We start from the raw sequence: 20,520 nt of genomic DNA, 5'->3' as shown, positions 1-20,520 counted from the left end.
TCCCTCAAAACTGATGTGAACAACTGAAGCGGTGCTAAGACAGTCTCCTACTGGCTGACACGTCCCACGATGACACAATGTTCTATCAAAAGTTATACTCTGGCAAACTTTTTAACAGACAACGGAGTGTAATTTTATTTTTAATAATTTTTATGTATCAGCAAGCGTTTGTGCGAGCTGTCAGTCAATGCATCATTCTCATGAAGTGAATGTTAGTACTTTGGTTTTTAATGAATGTCAAAATGCCTTAGTTTTGTGTATGAATACAAGTAAGCCAAAGTCATGTATTAAGGCTTCATTCAATTTCATTAGAATTAAGTTGTATGAATAAATAGAACCACTAAACCCTCATTAACCCTAACATTAATCCTGACGTTTTTATATAAATTGTGTTAGAAATTCTCAAGAGCGAGGTTGTTGTCTTGACATCACTAAAACCTTGAGCTGAAGGCCACATTTTTTTCTGCATTGATTCATTTACCAATGCAAAAAAAAACAAACAAAAAAAAAAAACATTGCTTTTCCTGGCAGTTTTCTATTGTTTACACAGTAATTGTGCCTTTACATTGTTCATATTTATAAATGATTAAAAATGTAGCTAGCTGGGGGTCTTACAACTTTAACCACTTGAACAGCGAGAGTACTACGTTACCACAGTCCCATGTCGAAAGCAAACGTGCTGAAACCACACAGTGCTGTTTGTACACAATATTTTCACAGGAAATGAACAAGATCATAACAAAGGACAGACTAAATGGCAAGTTCTGACGTGTGTTAATTTATTACAAAACACATGACACCGACAATATCTTGAAGTACCCCTAAGTTCCTGTGGTGTTTTAGTGTTTGCTGTTTAATCACAGTGATTCAATATGAACAAATTGCTGAAAGAGTCACTACTGCAGAACCATTTAGCTTTACGAAGAAGAAGAAAAAAAAAACAGCACACAGAGACATCCACAATCATTATACTAAAACCCACAGAAAATAAAAACAACCAAATAATATTAATAAACATCAGCAAATTGAGTAAAAAATAGAATTTAATCTTTTAAATACAATATTTTAAAATACAAACATTGATTTGTTCTTTACCTTATAAGCTGTATCATTTCTGTGGATTTTTAACACTGTTATTACTGCTGAGGTTTGATTTACAGTAGGTCACTATACAGAGAAAGGTGAAAACAGAGTTTTGGTAAATTCTGGTATTGCTCATTTACATAAATATACACAGACACGCTAACAGCTACCCGTGACTTTAAGTGATTTCTAAATGATGCGTCCCACTGACGGATATCCCAAAATCTCATATAACGTCGACAATTACAAAATGGCATCATACAATGTCGATAGTTGATGAAAACACTAATGTATTAGAATTATATTTGCTAATATTATTATTATTATTATTATTCACACAAACATTGACAATTGTTTACAGCTTCCTTTGAATGGACCCAGACATCTATAGTTTTGTACACATTCTGCAACGTGACCAGGAACAGAGAGACGTGTTTATCTCTGTATACAAAAGAGGAAAAGACTTATAGAAAACTTATATAGGAAACTAACCCAAAAGTATTTTAGTGTTGATTAGATTAAGATAGCTTCAACTGAAAAACAGCTTTCGGCCAGGTAACAGGACTGATGCCATGCTAGAACGAGACAGTAAATGGAGGAAATAACTCAGTGTTCAACACCACATACTGACTGCCTGAAATCTGCAAGACTATTATTATTACGAGGCTACATTAAAATACATTAACATATCTTTCCCTGGCTTTCGTTATTCTTCAATTGTTAGCACTCAATGACAAAAGCAAAATGTTGAAAAATAAACTGTAAAGAGAGGCAAAAAAAAAAAAAATCAACAGTAAAAGTAATATTTTACAACATTCAACCAGATTGCTTTATTTTAGTACCAAGCTTGAGGACATGTAATATACAGACAGTCTACGTTTCAAGTCGGTCAAATTCTGACAAACCACAAAGGAGAAAAGAAACTCATACTTGAGGATCAGAAATTCCCATGGCATTTTGGGCTGGGGATTCCTACAAGAAGATAAGCTTATATTAATTGGAAATTATCTATGAAAATTCAATCACCACCTAGAATTGGGAATTACCTGTGTATGGGATGCAAGAATATCTTGTACACACAAAATCATTACTAGAAACGTACAGTGAAAAGCACCCTGAAGACACACTGTAATCTCAGAGGTCTGAAACTGTTGATTAGTGGTTCGATTTTCTTATTTATTCTGCCTTGGCCTGGACAGCAGTTGGCTTTTCTTCCTACTGTTGAGTTTTTAAAATGCAAAAAAAAAAAAAAAAAAAAATTAATAATAATAATAAAATAATAAAGGTAGAAGAGTTGTAGGGCTCTGAAAATGATTGCATATAATACCAGACACATGTCTGCAAAAGAAACACCCAAAAACGGCTCGGAAACAGCAGTGACCAACACAATGTCAATAAAAAGTTACAAGAATGGTCATGGGCTGTGAGGGATCTTTTTTTTTTTTTTTTACATCATAGTGTGAGGCTCTTCATGTTGTACCAAGTGTTGCTTTCATACAGTGAAAGTCATACGGAGCACGACCAACGAGGGCCACGCGCTGCATCCACGTCTGTCATGAGGATTCAAGTTTCACTCCATCTTGATCCTGAATCAGCTCCTTCTCAGTCTTTCAGAGGGAGGATTTAGAGTGCAGAGGCATAACGACTAACGGCTATGATCAGTCTCGGTGCCGTCTCCCGTGTGGGCTCCCAGTGTATAATATTGTATTGGTCACGTGAAGAACTTGTGACATCAGGTGAAGCCTTGAGCTTTAGCTTTGAGCATGAGTTCATGCTCAGTCCTTTCAGGCGGATTATAAAACAACGTCTTTCCACAGCACAGCAGCAGACTCCATGTACAGAGCCAGCTGGCCTACAGGGCCCGAGGTGGCTCTTTTACCCTGATCTAAATGCACCAATGCATCCGTGCACTCACACACTGCACAGAAACACACACACACACACACACACACACACACACACAAACTCATGTACACAATTCAAGATTCTCTAGCCGTTCACTCTGTAGAACAGACTGCTAAACTATAAAGAGTGCACTACTGCATGAAGAAGAGTGGTGTCCTATTTGACAGCATTCCCTTTATGTACCACTACATTATACAGCTTGAACAGAACAAAAGTTTTGAGTCAACAGCGCCCCCTCTATACGGAAAAATGCATGACTTGCACTTCTTATACATATTGCTTTAAAATATATTGCATGTTATAGCATGTACTATAGTTCCGCTCCTGTCGAATGTAACTCGTAAATTACTACATCCCCCCGTTTACCCTGCAGGTCTAACATTCCTGTACATGTCTTGCATATTTCAATTCGAACCACAAAACGATCTGGGTAAATCAAGATAGTACTTACATGGTACAGCAAGTACTGGTACATGAAACGGTCTACACAAACACACAAACAAACAAACACACGAGTGGGACTGCAAGAAGGTTAAACATGGCTCTTTATGAGGTCACCTAATGGATTACTGTATTTGTGTGGTGGTTTGTATGGCTTAGCTATAGTTTCAAAAGGGGGCGCTACAGGTGAAAGAGATTTCATATAGCAGTAACTAAACATCACTTCCTTGCAATGCTGTAGCCCCTAAATGTTACACTGATGGAAGGTCCCATTTGTTAAAGCAATCTACAGAAAACTGTGTGATAATAACTGATTAACTCTGATATCCTTGTATATTTTGGGCAAATTATTCCAACAATCGAGTGAATGTTCTGATGTGAGAAATAAGTCCAATCAAATGAATGAGAGATCACCTTTCTTGCTGCTCGATATCAAAGCTTTCACATATGAATGATATTTGAAGGGACTTTCTGACTTGCCTTTTGGCTGCTGCACTTGCATTTTAAAAGACAAAAAAAAAAAAGTTTCTTCATCTTACAAAAATGATTAATTTTTTCCTCTCTTCTTTTGCTGACCCGTTGTTCACCTCGTTGTGTACCTCACTCTAAGGGGAGTCCATCATGGCTTCCAGCATCTCCAGGAAGAGTTTATGCATGGGCACACCTCCACGGGTCTTGATACTGTAGAAAGTGGTGAGTGCGCGGTTGGCTGTTTGCCGGAGGAGGGGCAGCGTGAGGAGAAGACGGCCGGCGCGCTGAGGGTCTTCCGGACGCTGCTGCATCACCAGCTCTAACAGAGCCTGATGGAGGAGATCCCTCAGCTTCTGCACGGCCTCAATGTCCTCTATGTAGACAGAGTCTGAGAGAGAGAGAAAGACAAAGACACAGAGAGACAGATGGGCGTGAGCTACCAACCAAACCAGACTTGGATAATAGGGGCTTGCTAATACGTGTGCTAACACATCCGGTGTTGAGAGATCAGAGGTGTGCTTTTAAAATCGACGGCCATCACATGTGACTTGTAGTATTTGCATAGCAAATAGAGAGGCTTTGGGTGTGGGGGGGTTGGGCTGAATGTTTACAGTAACCGATGTCGTGCAGGCATTCTACCTGCTGGAGGCAAAATAATCAGTGGGCAGCTCTGTTCTTTACAATATAATTACAAAACAGGATTGATGTGGGTATGGCTCATGAAACAAAATGGCTGACTATTCTTCTGCACTACATCTTTGAGGAAAATAACAGCAAGATGAATTGTAACAGGGCCATAGTATTGCAGCGTTTAGTGTTTTCCCTGCTGCATTAGTAGTGATTACCATATTTTTCAGTCTATAAGATGATTTTTTTTTGCACAAATCACAGGGTGTTGCTTTCTTGAAGCGATGAAAATCATATTAATTTTTAATTATTTCATCATTGGTACCTAGTGTGATTTCTTAAGCTACCCTCATAAAATTTTACTTCTTCAATCAAAAAATGTCTCAGTATTTGCTGTAGGCTCTTTACATAGAGTATTACAAAATGACATTTAACAGAATTTGATTTTCATTGGGTTTTTTTCCTTCATATTTTAATGTGACATGGCCCCTCTATATTCTATTCTCACTAACATGAAAGTATAACTGAGAATTTTAAGAACAAATTCAGTCCATTTTACACCAGACGTGAGCCGTCTAATATGCTCCCATGTTAATCAACGTGGCCTTTCTTTGTGCCGTGAGATTTGTATTTGACCACCCGTTCCTGCCTGCATGAGAATAAAAAAGCTTCTAGCTTAGAGTCTTATTGTTCAGAAAATATAATAACTATAGGAGTCAACTGGGTGTAAGACTGAATCAGGACATTGTTATCTTGGTAAAGACTGGAAGTGATAAAGCTTCTCACCTGAGTTGGTGAGAGCGATGGCCTTCAGCATGACGAACTCCTCACGTTCCAGCTGCAGGGCCCTAAAGCGGCGTGCCAGCTGGCAGATGGCAGCATTGAGCTCGGTCAAGCCAGCTACACGTGACATCTCTTCATCCAGCACAAAGTCTTCAGCAAACACCACCTCATCCTCGCAGCCCAGAGAGCGATACGCCACCCCTAGCACCAGCACCTCCAACCATACAGACTGTAGTACAGACATCTGGTCAGCCAGGGACAGAGACAGAAAACCTGCACAGCGTCCAGAGAGAGAGAGAGAGAGAGAGAGAGAGAGAGAGAGAGACTATAAGGATAAATGTGCAGGGTATTATTGTTTTGAAGCATACAACTGTAACCTGGAATTCTGAGTTACAACTGGTAATTTAGAGCCCTCTTTAAAATAGCATGGAACTAACAAAAGCCAGGGCGCTCACTCACGCCTTGCAGGGAAAAGCCTGGAAAGCTTGCTGTGGGCCTGGATGGCAATTAGGTGAAAAACTTCCCACACACTGCATCCCCACCTCCAGATACTCTCTCAATTATACGTCTCTTTGTCTCCAGGCACCTGTTTCTCCACAGCAAGGTGTGTGATTACTCAGCACTCTCTAGTGCTCAAGACGTTCTAGCTCTCTCCTCAGGGAGGCTATCGAAACAACGGGCTGACAGGTTCTCTACCTTTCCAGTGCTTTTCCAGCTGGTCTTTTAACAGCTTCAAGAAATGCCAGCCTATTATCAGCACCTTCAAATCTAGACCATTCTTTCACTGCTTCATCTCTCCCTCTAGGTCTGCTTTCTCACCGGGGACGTGTTTGGCCCAGCCAATGATGACGACGAGCTCGCGGTCGGCGAGGTCACACAGCGTGGTGAGGGTGCGCTGAGCCGTGTCGGGCTGCAGTGGATCCGGCATGGCGAACAGCTTCTCAGGCTCGGCTACCAGCAGATGTGACACAATGATGCTGGGGGAGCCTGAGAAACACACACACACACCAAACAATTATAACGCAGGACACACTAGTATTAACATGTACCCTAATAATCTGTCAGTGGTCCTAATTTAATCTTTATGCACACAAAATAGCTGAGTAATCTATTAAAACTGAATAATTGCCTTGTAAATAAATTTCACACTCAATTTTTGTATACACTTTGTGCGTGTGTATTTACAATGCACAGTGCGTACAAAAACATCTCGATAAGACAAAATACATGTTAGACATTTGGAATGACTTAAACAATTTCAAAATTAAAATAAGACGGTGGGATCGGCATCCAGCAAATATCTTGAAACACAGTGTCACAGGACATGAATTCAGACTCATCCTTTCGAATAATAAGAATGTTTAGAGTATGTTTTGTGGAGACTGATTTGTAGGACCAGCAATGCAAGTGACAACAAGACTAACATCCTGAAATTCAGATATTTTTTAGGTCTGCATTGCATGTACTATACATTACACGAGATTTTCATCAGTGCCAATTTTTGGAGGGGATATCTCCCCATTTTTCCCTCAGTTTGGCAGTCACCTGCCAATTCCCTCCCACCCACCTCCTATCATATGACAATCGGAGAGAGCGAAGGCTAAAACATGTGTCCTAGAAGACATGCGAAGCCAGCCATCTGCATCTTTTCAAACTGCTGCTCATGCTGCGTCACAGGACAGCGTGAAACACACGTACATGAGCTTACAGACAGCCACGATTGGCTACTCTCGCAGTGATTGACAGAAGAGACAGAGAATGCACGACCAGTTTTGGTGCCTTGGAATTCGCACTCTCAGGATTGCATCTAAACGTGGCCAATGTATTTCATACAGTAATCCAATTGTGTAATATATTTTATTATTTACCTCTTTCCCCCTCTTTCTTTACAGGTATTGGTGTGCTCTGGTACATGGCGTTCTCCACTTCTGGCCGCCTCTTGTACTTCTGCCTCCCCCCTCTCACCCGGTCCAGACGAACTCCTGCACACACACGTCATACCAAACAGTATGTAAGTGAACAGAAACAGAAAAGATCGAAGTTAAAGTGACTGGAACAGTAAAGCAGAATAAAACAGAGCAGAGTGCATTCACTTTGATATAAAGGCTGCGTTATTTTCAATTGCTTACCCTCTTTGAGCATGCCCACTTTGAGGCACTTTGTAAAGCGACATGCCTGGCAGGCCTTCCTGCGTCTCTTGGTGATCTCACACACGTTGGACGCTGGACAGCTGTACTCAATGTTGCCTGTGAAGGAGGTGAAGAGGGGTAGGGATAAAAATAAATACCAGAGTTCACTTATGTATGATATTTCCTCTTTTACATACAGTTCTAGCTCATTAGTTACCCTGACACATATTGGCAAGTTATAATTTAGGCTGTGTACGGATGTACTAGATGTTTTTTTTTTTTCTCTTTAACCACCGGAACAGTAAAGGCTGTGAGGCTATGGACGGTTTTAAAAACACTGCTGCTAGAGCAAAGTATTTAGAAAAGTACTGTATTACATGTCAGAGCTCAGAGGGAACGTGAAACCAATCCTTATGTAAGGTAGAATGCTAGGTTATTAAAAAAAAATCTTGATAAATGTTTTTATTAATAGTAATAAATAGTAGTAATACAGGTAGCAACCTAAGCTATATAAGATAACTTGTATAATTGGATACAAGGCAGAAGTAAGTAGTTTCAACAGTGTTGTAGTTACAACATGCACATCACCTGAGATGCTTTTTCTTTATTTATATATCAGCAATAAAAATGCATCAGGCAGCAAATTCTGTACAAAAAATGCCTAGTGTGAATACAGCCTTGATAAAGTGTTATACATCCAGGCGTGCTTCCCATTTATATTATTTCTCCTCCTGCTGACAGGCAGGTGCGCTCACCTTGGATGGTTCTCTTGAAGAACGCCTTGCAGGCTTCGCAGGAGGCCACACCATAGTGGTAGCCGGAGGCCACGTCTCCACATACAAGGCAAAGCCTTTTAGGAAGAGTGCTCAGGGCGTATTTGCAGCGGCCCCCGCTACTGCCTGTAGAGCCCTCGTCCGCACCATCGGCTCCATCCTCCTTAAAGTGGCAGCGCAGTGCTGGGCTGTATACAGGTGAGGAGTAGCGTACTGTTCCTTCCCCCCGTACGCCTCCTCCACCGCTCTGAGAGGAATCGGAAGAGACGCCTCCGGGACTCGTCCTCCCGCCTCCGCCTCCGCCCTCCGGACTGCTAGGCTCAGCCTTTATGTGCAGCTCTGAGCGGCGCTCTCTGGAAGACATGATACCTGTGGGGAGAAAGACAGAAAGAGTCAGGAATAGGGGGTGAGACTGACATACGTACTTAAAGTCCAGATATACTGTCAAGACTGAGAAATTACTGGGAAGGCTTGCATGTGAACAGAAGCCAACACTTTACTGGGAAACAGGATGGCGTTTTTATGGTTATTTATCCTACAAACACTGTAAGGTAGATGATTTAAAGCGGATTTAACATGGTGAAGCAAGAACAGGAGAAAAAGTCAATGAAAAAGAAAAATGTTGTGGCAAATATGAATCTGTAAATCATCATCAAAAAATATTCCTTGAAAGCTATAAGTGATGCAGAAGCCTAAATATTACCGGTAAAGGCATGTAATAACATCCATTGTTTTGAGTGCATCAGTCAAATGTAGCATCACTATAAAAGCACAGGGTAAAATCTCAATTCAAACAGTCTAAAAGACCCAAAAGACCTACAATTCATAAGGGGTCATACATGTCTGAGCAAGCTGCGGCATTCACAACAATGCACAATGTGCAGTTAGATAAATTAAGCCTGCAGAGACATTCAAATATCCACCAGTATGAAACAACTTTGTCATGACGGAAATCTAGAAAGCTAGATGTGTGCGTGCAGAACAGAGTGAATTCTACACAAAACGTTGGCTCATAATCCCCAACACCGTGGCCTCACCAGCCTACACCAGATTAGGGTCATTAATCTAGGGAGGAGGAGGTACAATCCTACAGAAGCCAGACAGAGACAGGCAGTCTCCCAGGCACTCAACAGATCCACAGCTCGTCCTTCCTCAGAAACCTCTGACTCATGTCTCCCTTTCCCTGAAACTGCTGATATTTCAAAACTGTTAGCTAAGGCATTACTAAATATGATATTACACAAGACAATCAGACTGCCTAATCGGAAATATTGCTTTGATAGAGGCTCGTAATGACAACAGCAACCACGGTAAATTGGCAGAAGTAGATTTGTAGACTCCCAGGTGGCTGTGGGATTAGGCTATTAGCTCCATCATATCCAGAGCCTGAGAAAGATGCGGGCTCTCAGCCACTTCAAGACATTTAATAATACATAGCAACATTGGTGTACACCACTATAGCCACTGCGGTCGTAAACCAATATCACTTGTTTTGATGTCAACACAATTAAAATGAAAAGCAGGCCCTTCCGAGGATAAGTGATATGTTTATAAATTCACTTTTGCAATGTCAAAGCACACTGTGGCTAATCTTAATTACAGTATGTTGCTGGTAAACTCAGGCTAGTCTGGTTGTCAGAGTGTATCAGTGTGTCCTCTTACCTCCCGTCTCACCGATACAGCTAATAAAGCTGGACATAATGACTGACACAACAGACGATACTGCGTATCCATGACACTCAAAAGGAATAAAGACTCATCTGGCCAGCTGCAAACCCGGATGTAAAACCGGACTGCTAATCATCGGCTTGCCACTCCATGCTGACTGTTACAAATGGCAAGCGTGGTAACAGTCTACGGGCAAAACGATAAATTTCACAGTCACATCAGTGAGACAGTCATTTTCACTGACCTGGCTTGAGGAACACACCTTATGACAAACTGTCAAAAGTACTCCTAAACTCAAAACCTTTAAAACAAAAAAAATTCTGACACTTGTCTTGGATGGTTGATTCCAATTACAAAGAGTCAAATTTGCTAAGAAAGCATTAAACTGACATTATTTCCATTGGAAACAGTAACACTTTTGTATAAAAACAAAAGATTTTAAACACTCATGGTCTATATATGCATATTTATTCATTAATTCATGAACACTGGGAGACACACTAGAATTCATGTAATTCTACCTGCACACTGGGAGGAAACCGGAGAACCCAAAGGGAACCAACACTGACAGGGGAAGAACAAGTGAAACACCCACACAGATAGTAACCCAAGCTCAGGATCTATGCAGGGACCCTAGAGCTGTATGGTGGCAAAGCTACCCCCTGTACCAGTGTGCCTTCTGATATGCAAATTAAAATTAAATTAACTAGTACCTGGAAACTGTTAGTCAAAGAACTTGCTAGCTCACTTGGCTAATGTTAGTAATGACCAAAATCATCAAACAGGGTTAGCTAGTTTTAAAATAAATAGCTCAGAATAGCTCACGCAATGCAAATCTCACTATTTCTATTCCCTACAAACCTGTAAGTGCTTTATGGGTATTCTCTACCTGATGGGGTCCATCATATTTTGGGGGATTGGTACCCATTTTCTCCCCAATTTGATCACCCACCAGACAGCTTTCCCCATCATATGACAGCTACCAACCAGGTAAAGTGACGGCTCACACGTGCTTCCTCTGAAACAACCGTATCTTTTTGAACTGCTGCTCATGTTGCGTCACAGGGCAGCGTAACATACATGAAGGAAAGCACTACTGGCCCGATTACTCATAAATAAGCTAACAGATGCCAACGAATGGCTAGTGGCTAGTGTGTTACACAGTGAGAGGAGAGCACGGGCAATTTTGCTCCCTGGCTCCTGTCCACGGATGGCATCATCAGGATTCGAACTAGAGATCACGAATGTTGCGCCACTCTGGAGCCAGCGTACATCATTTTAACACTAACCTACTGCAGTGCATTTTGGGATTTCAGAAGCAGACTGGACATTCTACACTATGCTTTCGGGGATGGTTGGAAAAGTACAAAACTCCTTAAACAGTCTATATACTGGAACACGGAGCAGTTGTGGCCATAACGCTTGTTTACTAGCAGTTAACTTTGCTATTTTCGTATTTTTAAGACAGACATTTATTGCACAATTTCTTTCTTTTGGAAAAAAGCCAGCAGTGAAAAGCCTAACCTCAAAGTGTTCACCACACCACTGATATACAGAGATGATGGCAAGACATGCAGGAATCTGATGAGAAACAGAACTGACAGCAGGTGTCTCCAATGTCATCTGCAGTCCATGCATACATGAGCGACAGTGAGAGATGGGAGTGTACTCTGGGCAGCGTACAGAGTATAACTATGGCCCAATGCTCACAATCTGTGCTCCACCACTTGCGCAACCTGGTGAACTTTGACATTACACCCTATCACCCTTCCACACATCTCAACCTAAGCATGCTACACTCTCTGATTGTAATGAAAGGACACGAGCGCAAACACACTCGGGACTTCCTACTATTAATGTGCAGTATTTATCAACATTTTAAATATGCAACACAAGTGAAGACTTGTCATATCTGAGAAGCTTTAACACCACGGATCTTGGTACGGCTGGGCAGTATGACAATACAATATCGATAACTATGATGATATATTTTCAGTATGTGTCAATACGTATTGTCAGTATTCTTATAATAATAAATTCTAACTGTAAGTAGCTGATTAGATGTCAAATATAATAATAATAATAATAATAATAATAAAGCTATAATTTTGTATAGAATTTTCCATTCTCTTTTTCAGTGTTAAACTTGTTTTTGTAGACATTTAATAAAAGCATTTCATGTATTTCTTTTTCTTTTTTTTTTTTTTTTTTTTTTTTTAAACTGTTTTGCTGGCAAACCTATATACATATTACACATGGCAGAAATGTCCAGTATTGGGATATAATATTTTTTGTCATATTGCTACTCGGACCTGCTCTGCTAGAGGAAAGTTCTGGAACAGCAAGTAGAACTCGATGCCAACGGCACTGACGGGGATGCCTGTGCCACAAACAAGTCTAGTCCTTCTTGTGACTAGTTTGTTTGCCTCCAATACCCTTAAAATATATCGTGACCATGTCTGAATCAATGCGAGTGTGTAATCATTTCATCTAGTGGTAGCGAGTCCATACAAATCCTACATTTACATGCCACTTACAATGACTAACAAGATAGACAGATACAAGATAGATAGTCCTACAAGATGGACTGACTAATGGACTGATGGCAAAAATCATTAATAGGCAGAAAATAGGCCTTGATTTACATTTCTGTAACATCTCACTATAACAAACAAGAAGGAAGCTATTAAAACAAAACTACAGGGAGTCTCCATACATAGAGGAAATAAACACTTTTTAGAATATTAGTTGTATATATATATATATATATATATATATATATATATATATATATATATATATATATATATATATATACACACACACACACACACACACACACACACACACACACACACACACACGCACATATATATATTTTCCCCAGACAGTCTTTAAAAATGCCTTTGAGAAAAGAAGACTGTATTGAAATCATTCTCATGGTTGGATGGGGAAGCTGTCACAAGGTTGCGATGGACTATAAAAGGAAACAAGGCAAACACATCACACACAACACTGTTGCCAAACTTATTAGCAAATTCAAAAAGACTGGAAGTGTTATGGACCAACTGAGAAGTGGACATCCACTGGCGAACATCCACTGACGAAGGCACGACCGATGTGCTGCTGCCGTACACAGTCTCCTGTTTGTGGAGACTTTTGGGACACCTTGTACTTCAGACATTTGGCTGTGACCTTGATTCTGTTTGGATCAATTCCTAAATCAAAACAGTTCATCTGCTGATTACAATGATAATTCTATATAAATCCTACAAATATTCAACCACTCATTCTTCAGATACAAACACAGAGACAAAACATAATGCCTCTATCACCTAGCAGCAGAGGCATTAAAAAAAACACATCTGAATGATAATGAGCCTATTATTTGAGTAGTGCATAAGATAAATATGTGCTGAGTGAGTCTATGGAATTCTTATATAGGTGTAACGATCAGATGATTTGGATCCATGCGTCGATTTAAAAGGCAATGACTGAAATAAATCAAGGCGACAATCATAATTCGATTTTTAGCGATTAGAATGGATTATAAATCGATTTTTTTACTGAGAAAAGAAACTGATAAATGGTTTGTTAAATAGAATTAATATTTTTAAACTGGTGTGTAAATAGCCCATAACGCTGATACTTAAATTAGTCCTTTTCTACATCATCGTTCACAAATTAATGGTAAGCCTAGTGCAGATTCTGAACATGGTTGGTCATATATCAACCAGAGACTACTAAATGAATCAGATCGTAACGTACCAGATTTACTGGTAGCATCAAACATCGAATCGTTGCCTTACGGATTGAAATCGTACCAGATTCAGTCGTGTTGTCAAATATTGAATCGTTGTCTTAAGACTTAAAATCATATCTAGGTTTACACCCCTAGTTTAAGGAGTCTTTGGTTGTAAAAAGTTTAAGAAACCCTGATTTGATTATAAATATCTCATGCAGCAGCAGGATTTAGACCCAGGTATATATATGATATGATCTCTAAATCTACATTTTCACACTAACTCATTTGGGGTCTGTGGGAAGAAAACTCAAGGAGAAAAATCTGATAAATAAATAAATAAATATGATCACACACACACACACACACACACACACACACACTATGATGTCTAATGTGCTTAACATTTGGTTCATGAGGTTAGAACAGAAAGGGTCACTGAATGAAAGAAGTAAAACCTCAATGTTACATGATTAAAAACATGGTCAGGGGAAGGCAGGTGATCACAGCTCATGTCTGAAGTGCTTTTTATTCATAAGAAACACATTAACCGTCGCTCATATTTCAGTGTGCATGACTTGAGAAGGCGCCGGTTGATCAAATGGTGCATGACAAAAATCTCTGCTGCTTTAAAAAAACGACCTGATGCAAATGAACAGCGCAGCAAACCAACCGTGTGTGTGTGTGTGTGTGTGTGTGTGTGTGTGTGTCAGTGCTCCAGGGTTCGACTGAATAACCTCCAGAGGAGTTCAAACGACCACCACACAAGTGTCACTTCCACTAACCCAGATAACACTTAACATATGGCTGATAACTTGCTCAGGTCTTTCTGAACCTATGCTAGCTAGCAAACTAGCACGGCTATCATCTAATATCAGTCAAACACAGCACACTACATGCCACAGCTCCATTTTTGTGCTCGTGTGTCTAAATATTTAGCTCCTCGGATGTATATTCTAAGCCACAACCACCCTGGAGGCCCTACCAAGCTAACAATATAGCAACAACACACAAGCTACCGTTACCACGCAGGCTCGCGCTAGCCAAAGTTAGCTTAGCATACTCGGTGTGATTGCTAACTTACCTCCTGTGCCGTGTTGAAGGCAGCAAAGCGTGCTAGATTTCCTTACTCTAGCCGTCGTGTTTCCTCACAGAATATTTGTTTCTTAGATACTTATTTGTAATTTTAGCAACGAAAATCCAATTTTAGGGCGCGTAAATCTAGTATCCGAGTTAACAGCATTGTAAACTTCACTTTTTCCCCTCACATGGGCTGTACTCATTGGGTATTCATCAGGAAGAAGAGGAGGAGCAGCTCACTAACAGCCTGACAGGTTTTTTTTTTTTTTTTCCTCTCGAAATAAATAGCCACTACAATTCTTTAGTGAATAAAAATTAGATGCTTAGCTGTAATGCTGGTCAAGTCAAGTACACTATATGTCCAAAAGTATTCTTGAGCTAAGGAAGGGTATAGTAACTTAAATAACCACTCTTTACAATCATGGTGTGCAGAAAGGCATCTCAAAATACACAAAACATTGAGAGATTAAGTGAAATATACACTATATGCCAAAAAGTTTGTGGACACCTGATCATCACACCAGTACATGGACCTTCCCCAAACACTTGCCACAAAGTTGGAAGCACACAAGTGTCTAGATTGTATTTGTATGCTGTAGCATTAAGATTTCCCTTCACTGGAAATAAAGGGCCTCGTGACAATGACACTGTGCACAAAACAAAGTCCATGTTTGCCAAGACTGATGTGGAAGAAATTGAGAGGCCTGCACAGAGCCCTGATCTCAACCCCACTGAACACTTTTAGAATGAACTGGTACGCCGACTGCACCCCAGGCCTCCTCACCTAACATCAGTGCCTGACCTCACTAATGCAAATCCCCACAGCCATGCTCCAAAGTGGAAAGCCTTCACAGAAATGTGGAGGTTATTATAACAGCAAATGGTGACTAAATCTGGAATGGGTTCTTCAGAAAGCACATATGGGTGTGATGGGCAGGTGTCCACATACTTTCAGCCATATCATGTATCTATTTGCACATACACGTACATAATATTCATTTATGCCTCCATTCTATTCATCTATTCTATTCATCTATTCATCTATATTCTATTCATCTTCAGTAACGGTTTTATCCTGGTCAGGATAAAGCTATCCCAGGAACAATGAGTGTGAATGGACAGGAACACACCCTGAATGGGATACCAGTCCATCCCAGAGCACTATTCACACACTCATTCACACTTAATCTAGCCATTTTATGTTATGTAGCAAATTTAATGTAGCCACGGGATGATTCTGGGAGATGGAAGGAAAACAGAGAACTCCTGTGAACTTCACACAGACACACAAACTAAAGCTCAGGATTGAACCAGGGACCCTGAAGCTGTGAGGCAGCAATGAACCCTGGTACACCACCATACCTCTGCCACTAAATATTCAGTACCAAGTATGAGCATATCTATTTATTGAAGTCGTTAGAGGTTTACAGTCATTCACAGACCACAACCCGAGATCTGAATGTAGACTTGAAATATTTTGCATATATCAAGAGCGCTCCTCCTAGTTTTATTATTGAATTAGATTTAAGTTGGCATACTTGTTTTTATACTTTTATACTTATTGATGTTTGTCTTGAAAAGAAAAAAAAAAAAATCGCAGACCCCGGGGCCCCCACTTGGAGTGCCATGGTTGTAAAAATAGTCTAGTGCTGTCTGCTTAACTATATAGCCTGTTTCATGTAAATCCACTAGGACAGATTCCTTTTGGGAGTAATATCTCTTCAACTAATTCTGATTTAGATTCCCATTCAAGAGTCTAGTGAATTGGAATTTATTCGGAGAGATGCCCTACCTTTTTTGCTTTTACGTTCAGCCCCGCGTGGGCTACGAACAATGTCCACTCACTTCCTTTTGTCTTCAGATGTGTGACGATAGGTCAGTTTCCTCCAGCCATCAGGAACACTGTAAGATAGAAGCAACCCTGTATGAGTAACTACATATGGACACGCTGTATTAATTATAGAAGCTAGAACTGAAACAAGCTTGTAAGCCAAATACTTTGGATTTAGTAAAGCATTTAACAAGATTACACTTAAATGTACACTTAAACTTTTCAGGCTTGTCTATCCTGGCTATCACTGACTATATTCTGTGAGGTAGTCTTCTTTTCAAGTGATGTATGACACTTGAAAAGAAGACTACCTCACAGAATATAGTCAGTACGCACCCTTATACCTCATACAGGGCTGAATTGGATTTTCAGCCTTTAACAGACCGTCTGTCTGTCTATCACACTGCATCAACACCATTAGACAGAAAATGCTGACGGATGGGGAAAGTAGGTTATTTCTTCATCTTTCTCAAAGGCAAACATTTGCTGCTCTTGCTTACTGTCATTCACACACTCTTTGTCCATGTCAGGGGGACATACACTCTCTTTCTCTCTCTCTTACACACACACACACACACTCACTATTTCTGCTCACAATACTCCCCCCCTCCTTCTCCAACACATTCCAAAGGTCAAAGTCACATGAGGGCTTGAAGGACAGACAAGGCAACTCACTCTATCGCACTGCATGCGCATGCAGAAAAACACAGTTCCACCTGGGTGATAATTTACCAAGCTTTAAGAGATACAGAGAGAGATTACAGATGTTGACAACACAAAAAAAAGTGAGTCGAAAGAGGAACAATAATGTATGGACTCAATTATAGGCAGATATTTCTACTTTTAAAGGTTTCCTTAATAGGAAAACTAGGAAACTTCCAATTGGTGCAGTTTATTGCTGATAAATGTTATCATGAATTTAAAAAAATGACATGTTTGACATGTTAAGATGGGATTTAATTCAAAGTAAGAAGAACTTTGTAAGAATACTCCGTGTGACTATATGGAAGTGTTTTGAAAGGCTTGTTTTACCAAAGCATGTATAATTAAATGAAATTCATGTATTTAACACTTGCAAACAATGCTAAGATCAAGAAGCTTAAGTACTCAAGTTAGGCGTAAAAGTACTCAACTTTGTGTATTTAGAGTAACGACTTGGCGAGAGATCTTAGAAGAGATATGCAGAGGTGCGAAAGGTAGACTGTTCTTAGACCTGCAACAATCATTTGTACTTTTTTTTTTAAATGAATGACTTTCATACTTTTACTGGTATTTCTATAATACATGAAGAGCAACTCATTTAATGTTAATGTAAAAGATTTAGTTGATACAGAGGCTAAACAAATTGATATGATAACAACCATCAATTAATAAAGTTGCCTTTGCCTGACTATTAACAGCCCAGAACTTTAAATCTGAATGTCAAGGAATTATTGAAAATATGATATAAAATATCAGGTTTAAAATAAAGGCAAAGCCATTGTCAGAATGTGCCATGTGATGCCCAGAGACCGGCCAAAGAGATTAGTTTCCAGAATGCAGTTTTGTTCCGTATATTGCTTTCATACGGAATGAACACCGCAGAGAAATACAGCCCACTAACATTATCAAGGGAGTAAAGAGAAAAAGTGGCACGATGCCCAAGGTGAAAGAGACGTACGAGCCATCAGACTGAGATAGTCACAGCAACTGCATAAAATGTGCAGTAAAACTTCTCACATCACACATGAGGTGAAGTCACAGATCGACTGATTGCCTTATCTGAAGGCCAGTGTGTAAAACCAATTCATGGCCAAGATATGAAACAAGGGTTATTAGCCTTCTTGGTTTTTTGGCTAAAGCTCACGTGCAATGAGAGCATACAGCAAAGATTGCCAAAGCAGACTTCTAAAGGTGACTTTGCAAAGTGAATGGCGAAAGGTTAATTTCTAAAATTGGATTACTTCTTCTTAAGAGCAAGGATTCCCATGTCAATCCCAGTCCTTCGGAGGACGGTGGCCTGAACAAGCCCGTAAAGTGAATTTCTGAGTTTTGGAAGTAATACACAATGCACTCAGAAGACTGCACACTCCTGAATTAGGGAGAGATTTGTACACATGACCGACCAGGTTTATTATTTAATATCTTGTTAACCAATGAATGATAGTCTATTTTAGTAGGTCAAAGTGGACCAGGTGGCACATTGGAGTGTCCTGAAAGTGCCTGCTGAATGAATTAGACTATCATACATTAAGTCCTCAACAGAATCATGCAATTTCTATACACTAAAGATACACTTTTCACTGAATGTCAGTTCGCCTCATGAGGCTGTGACGTGGGTCCGGGTTTATTTTCGGACTGCAAACTGAAGGCCAATGGGAAATGACCGATGTAGTGTACACATTATTATGGACTAAGGATTAGGACAACATGATCAAGGTCAGCACGCATCAACACACTGCTCCAGCCTATGCGGACTTTCTTCTTTACTTTACACACCATGCCCCTGCTACACAACTACTGGAAGGGGAGAAAAAACATCTGGCATATTGTTATGAAGGACTTCATGAAGGAAGAGCAAGAAGATAGAATTTATAAAGTAAACTTAGTGATATCTGGACACTATCAGAATAGATGATTAGGTAGGTGCAGTGGATAGTGAATTACACACACACAGTGTGTGTGTGTGTGTGTGTGTGTGTGTGTGTGTGTGTGAAGATTGGAGTTAGGCTCGAGATCAGGTTATTTCTGAACAAGATACTTACCAGCATTTGTGGAAAAAATATTGCTGAAGTCGACTTGGGTGACAAGGTGCAAGTCTCACGAGTCGCACAACATCGTCGCTTGTCCTCCAACAACACACTCCGGTTTTAATAAACACACACTCACACGCACATACACACGCGTGCGCGCGCGCACAAATTGTGAGGCTATATCTTGAACGTGGCTCCGGGTGGCGATCAACTTTAATCTCCCAGCAGCTTTGCGATTGGAGCTCGAGCCTGTAGACTACACACGAGATAAATGTGACATGACACCTCGAGATCTTCAGTGCACACCAGCAGAACGGGCTTTTAATCCAGTGCTTGTCCGCTGGAAAGCTTTCTGAGGTGCTTTATAAAGCGCTTTCAGTTGCCACTGGAAGCCTGAATCCTGTCTTCCGCTGATCCTGCTTACGTCTCTCTCTCTCTCTCTCTCTCCCTCTCCCTCTCTCCGTTTCTCTCTCTCTCACACACGCGCTCTTCCTCCTCCCTTTCTCTCTCCGTTACGTCCTTTTCCATGCCGCTTGTTCGTCATCAACGCCGCAACGCCAGAGAGAATCCCAAACGAGTTCCTCTTAGATCCTGAGTGCACTATGTAGGCTGCAGAAGCCATTATTAGACACCCTATGTAGTGCGCGTGTGTAGGGAGCGACTCGGGATTCGCCCTCGGGCCTACAGTGAAGTCTCTCTGACTCACGAGTTAACATGCTTTTGATCTTTTGCAGCTTTTTTTTTTTATTGCTTAACTTAACTGGAATGTTTCTATTTTCAGGCTTTTAACAAGTAAAAAAAAAAGAGAGAGAGAGAGAGAGAGAGAGATCTGGTAGTTTACAGAGCTTTAACACTGGAGTTGACTCAGATATTCAGAAGCTTATTTTATTAGATCATGGATATGAAGTAACTGCAGTGATGTGTGTGTGTGTGTGTGTGTGTGTGCACAGACAGGGTGACTTGAGTTACAAAATCTCACTTATCACATTCAATATTTAACAGATCGCTGTTACAAAATGCTTAAAGATTGTGTAATTGTGCTTAAGTTTGGGTTAAAATAAATCAAATAAAAATGCATGAGTTGTCTGAGCTCACTTCTGATTCATATTTATCATATGCAATAATAATATAAACAAGGATTTAGCCTAAACACGGTGTCACACATGGTCTAATGTGTGTGATGTATGCTTTGGGGGCTAGTAGGTGGTGTTGTAATGCGGCAGAATGCGTTTGGCCCGGTTGTAAATCCCGCATG

At 40.3% G+C, this 20,520-nt stretch overlaps 1 protein-coding gene across 2 annotated transcripts; it reads right to left on the bottom strand.

Moving 5' to 3' along the window:
* Positions 1-758: 758 nt before the first annotated feature.
* On the bottom strand, positions 759-19,773 carry esrra (estrogen-related receptor alpha). Of its 2 annotated transcripts, XM_026938700.3 has the most exons (8): positions 19,278-19,773; positions 16,495-16,604; positions 8,195-8,581; positions 7,440-7,556; positions 7,179-7,292; positions 6,130-6,297; positions 5,314-5,583; positions 759-4,288 (listed from the first exon to the last, which is right to left on the bottom strand). In XM_026938700.3, the coding sequence occupies exons 3-8, from the start codon at positions 8,574-8,576 to the stop codon at positions 4,035-4,037; spliced, it is 1,305 nt and encodes a 434-aa protein (XP_026794501.2). In that variant the 5' UTR covers positions 8,577-8,581; positions 16,495-16,604; positions 19,278-19,773; the 3' UTR covers positions 759-4,034. The 2 variants fall into 2 exon arrangements, with proteins under 2 accessions (XP_026794501.2, XP_026794502.2); XM_026938701.3 differs by lacking the exons at positions 16,495-16,604; positions 19,278-19,773 and adding an exon at positions 14,707-16,445.
* Between the last annotated feature and the right edge of the window lie 747 nt (positions 19,774-20,520).

This window comes from Pangasianodon hypophthalmus, chromosome 15, assembly GCF_027358585.1.
Source record: "Pangasianodon hypophthalmus isolate fPanHyp1 chromosome 15, fPanHyp1.pri, whole genome shotgun sequence".
Lineage (NCBI taxonomy): Eukaryota > Metazoa > Chordata > Actinopteri > Siluriformes > Pangasiidae > Pangasianodon > Pangasianodon hypophthalmus.
Note: the sequence above shows the minus strand (reverse complement) of the source record. Positions and strands in the feature narration are given on the sequence as shown.

Bases quoted from the DNA above. Each gene is read 5' to 3' on its own strand.
- esrra (XM_026938700.3), bottom strand. From the start codon at position 8,576: ATGTCTTCCAGAGAGCGCCGCTCAGAGCTGCACATAAAGGCTGAGCCT. The intron at 7,557-8,194 runs GTGAGCGCACCT...CCTCCTTCACAG, and splicing joins CTTCAAGAGAACCATCCAAG to GCAACATTGAGTACAGCTGT. The intron at 4,289-5,313 runs GTGAGAAGCTTT...TCTCTCTCTCAG, and splicing joins CATCGCTCTCACCAACTCAG to ACTCTGTCTACATAGAGGAC.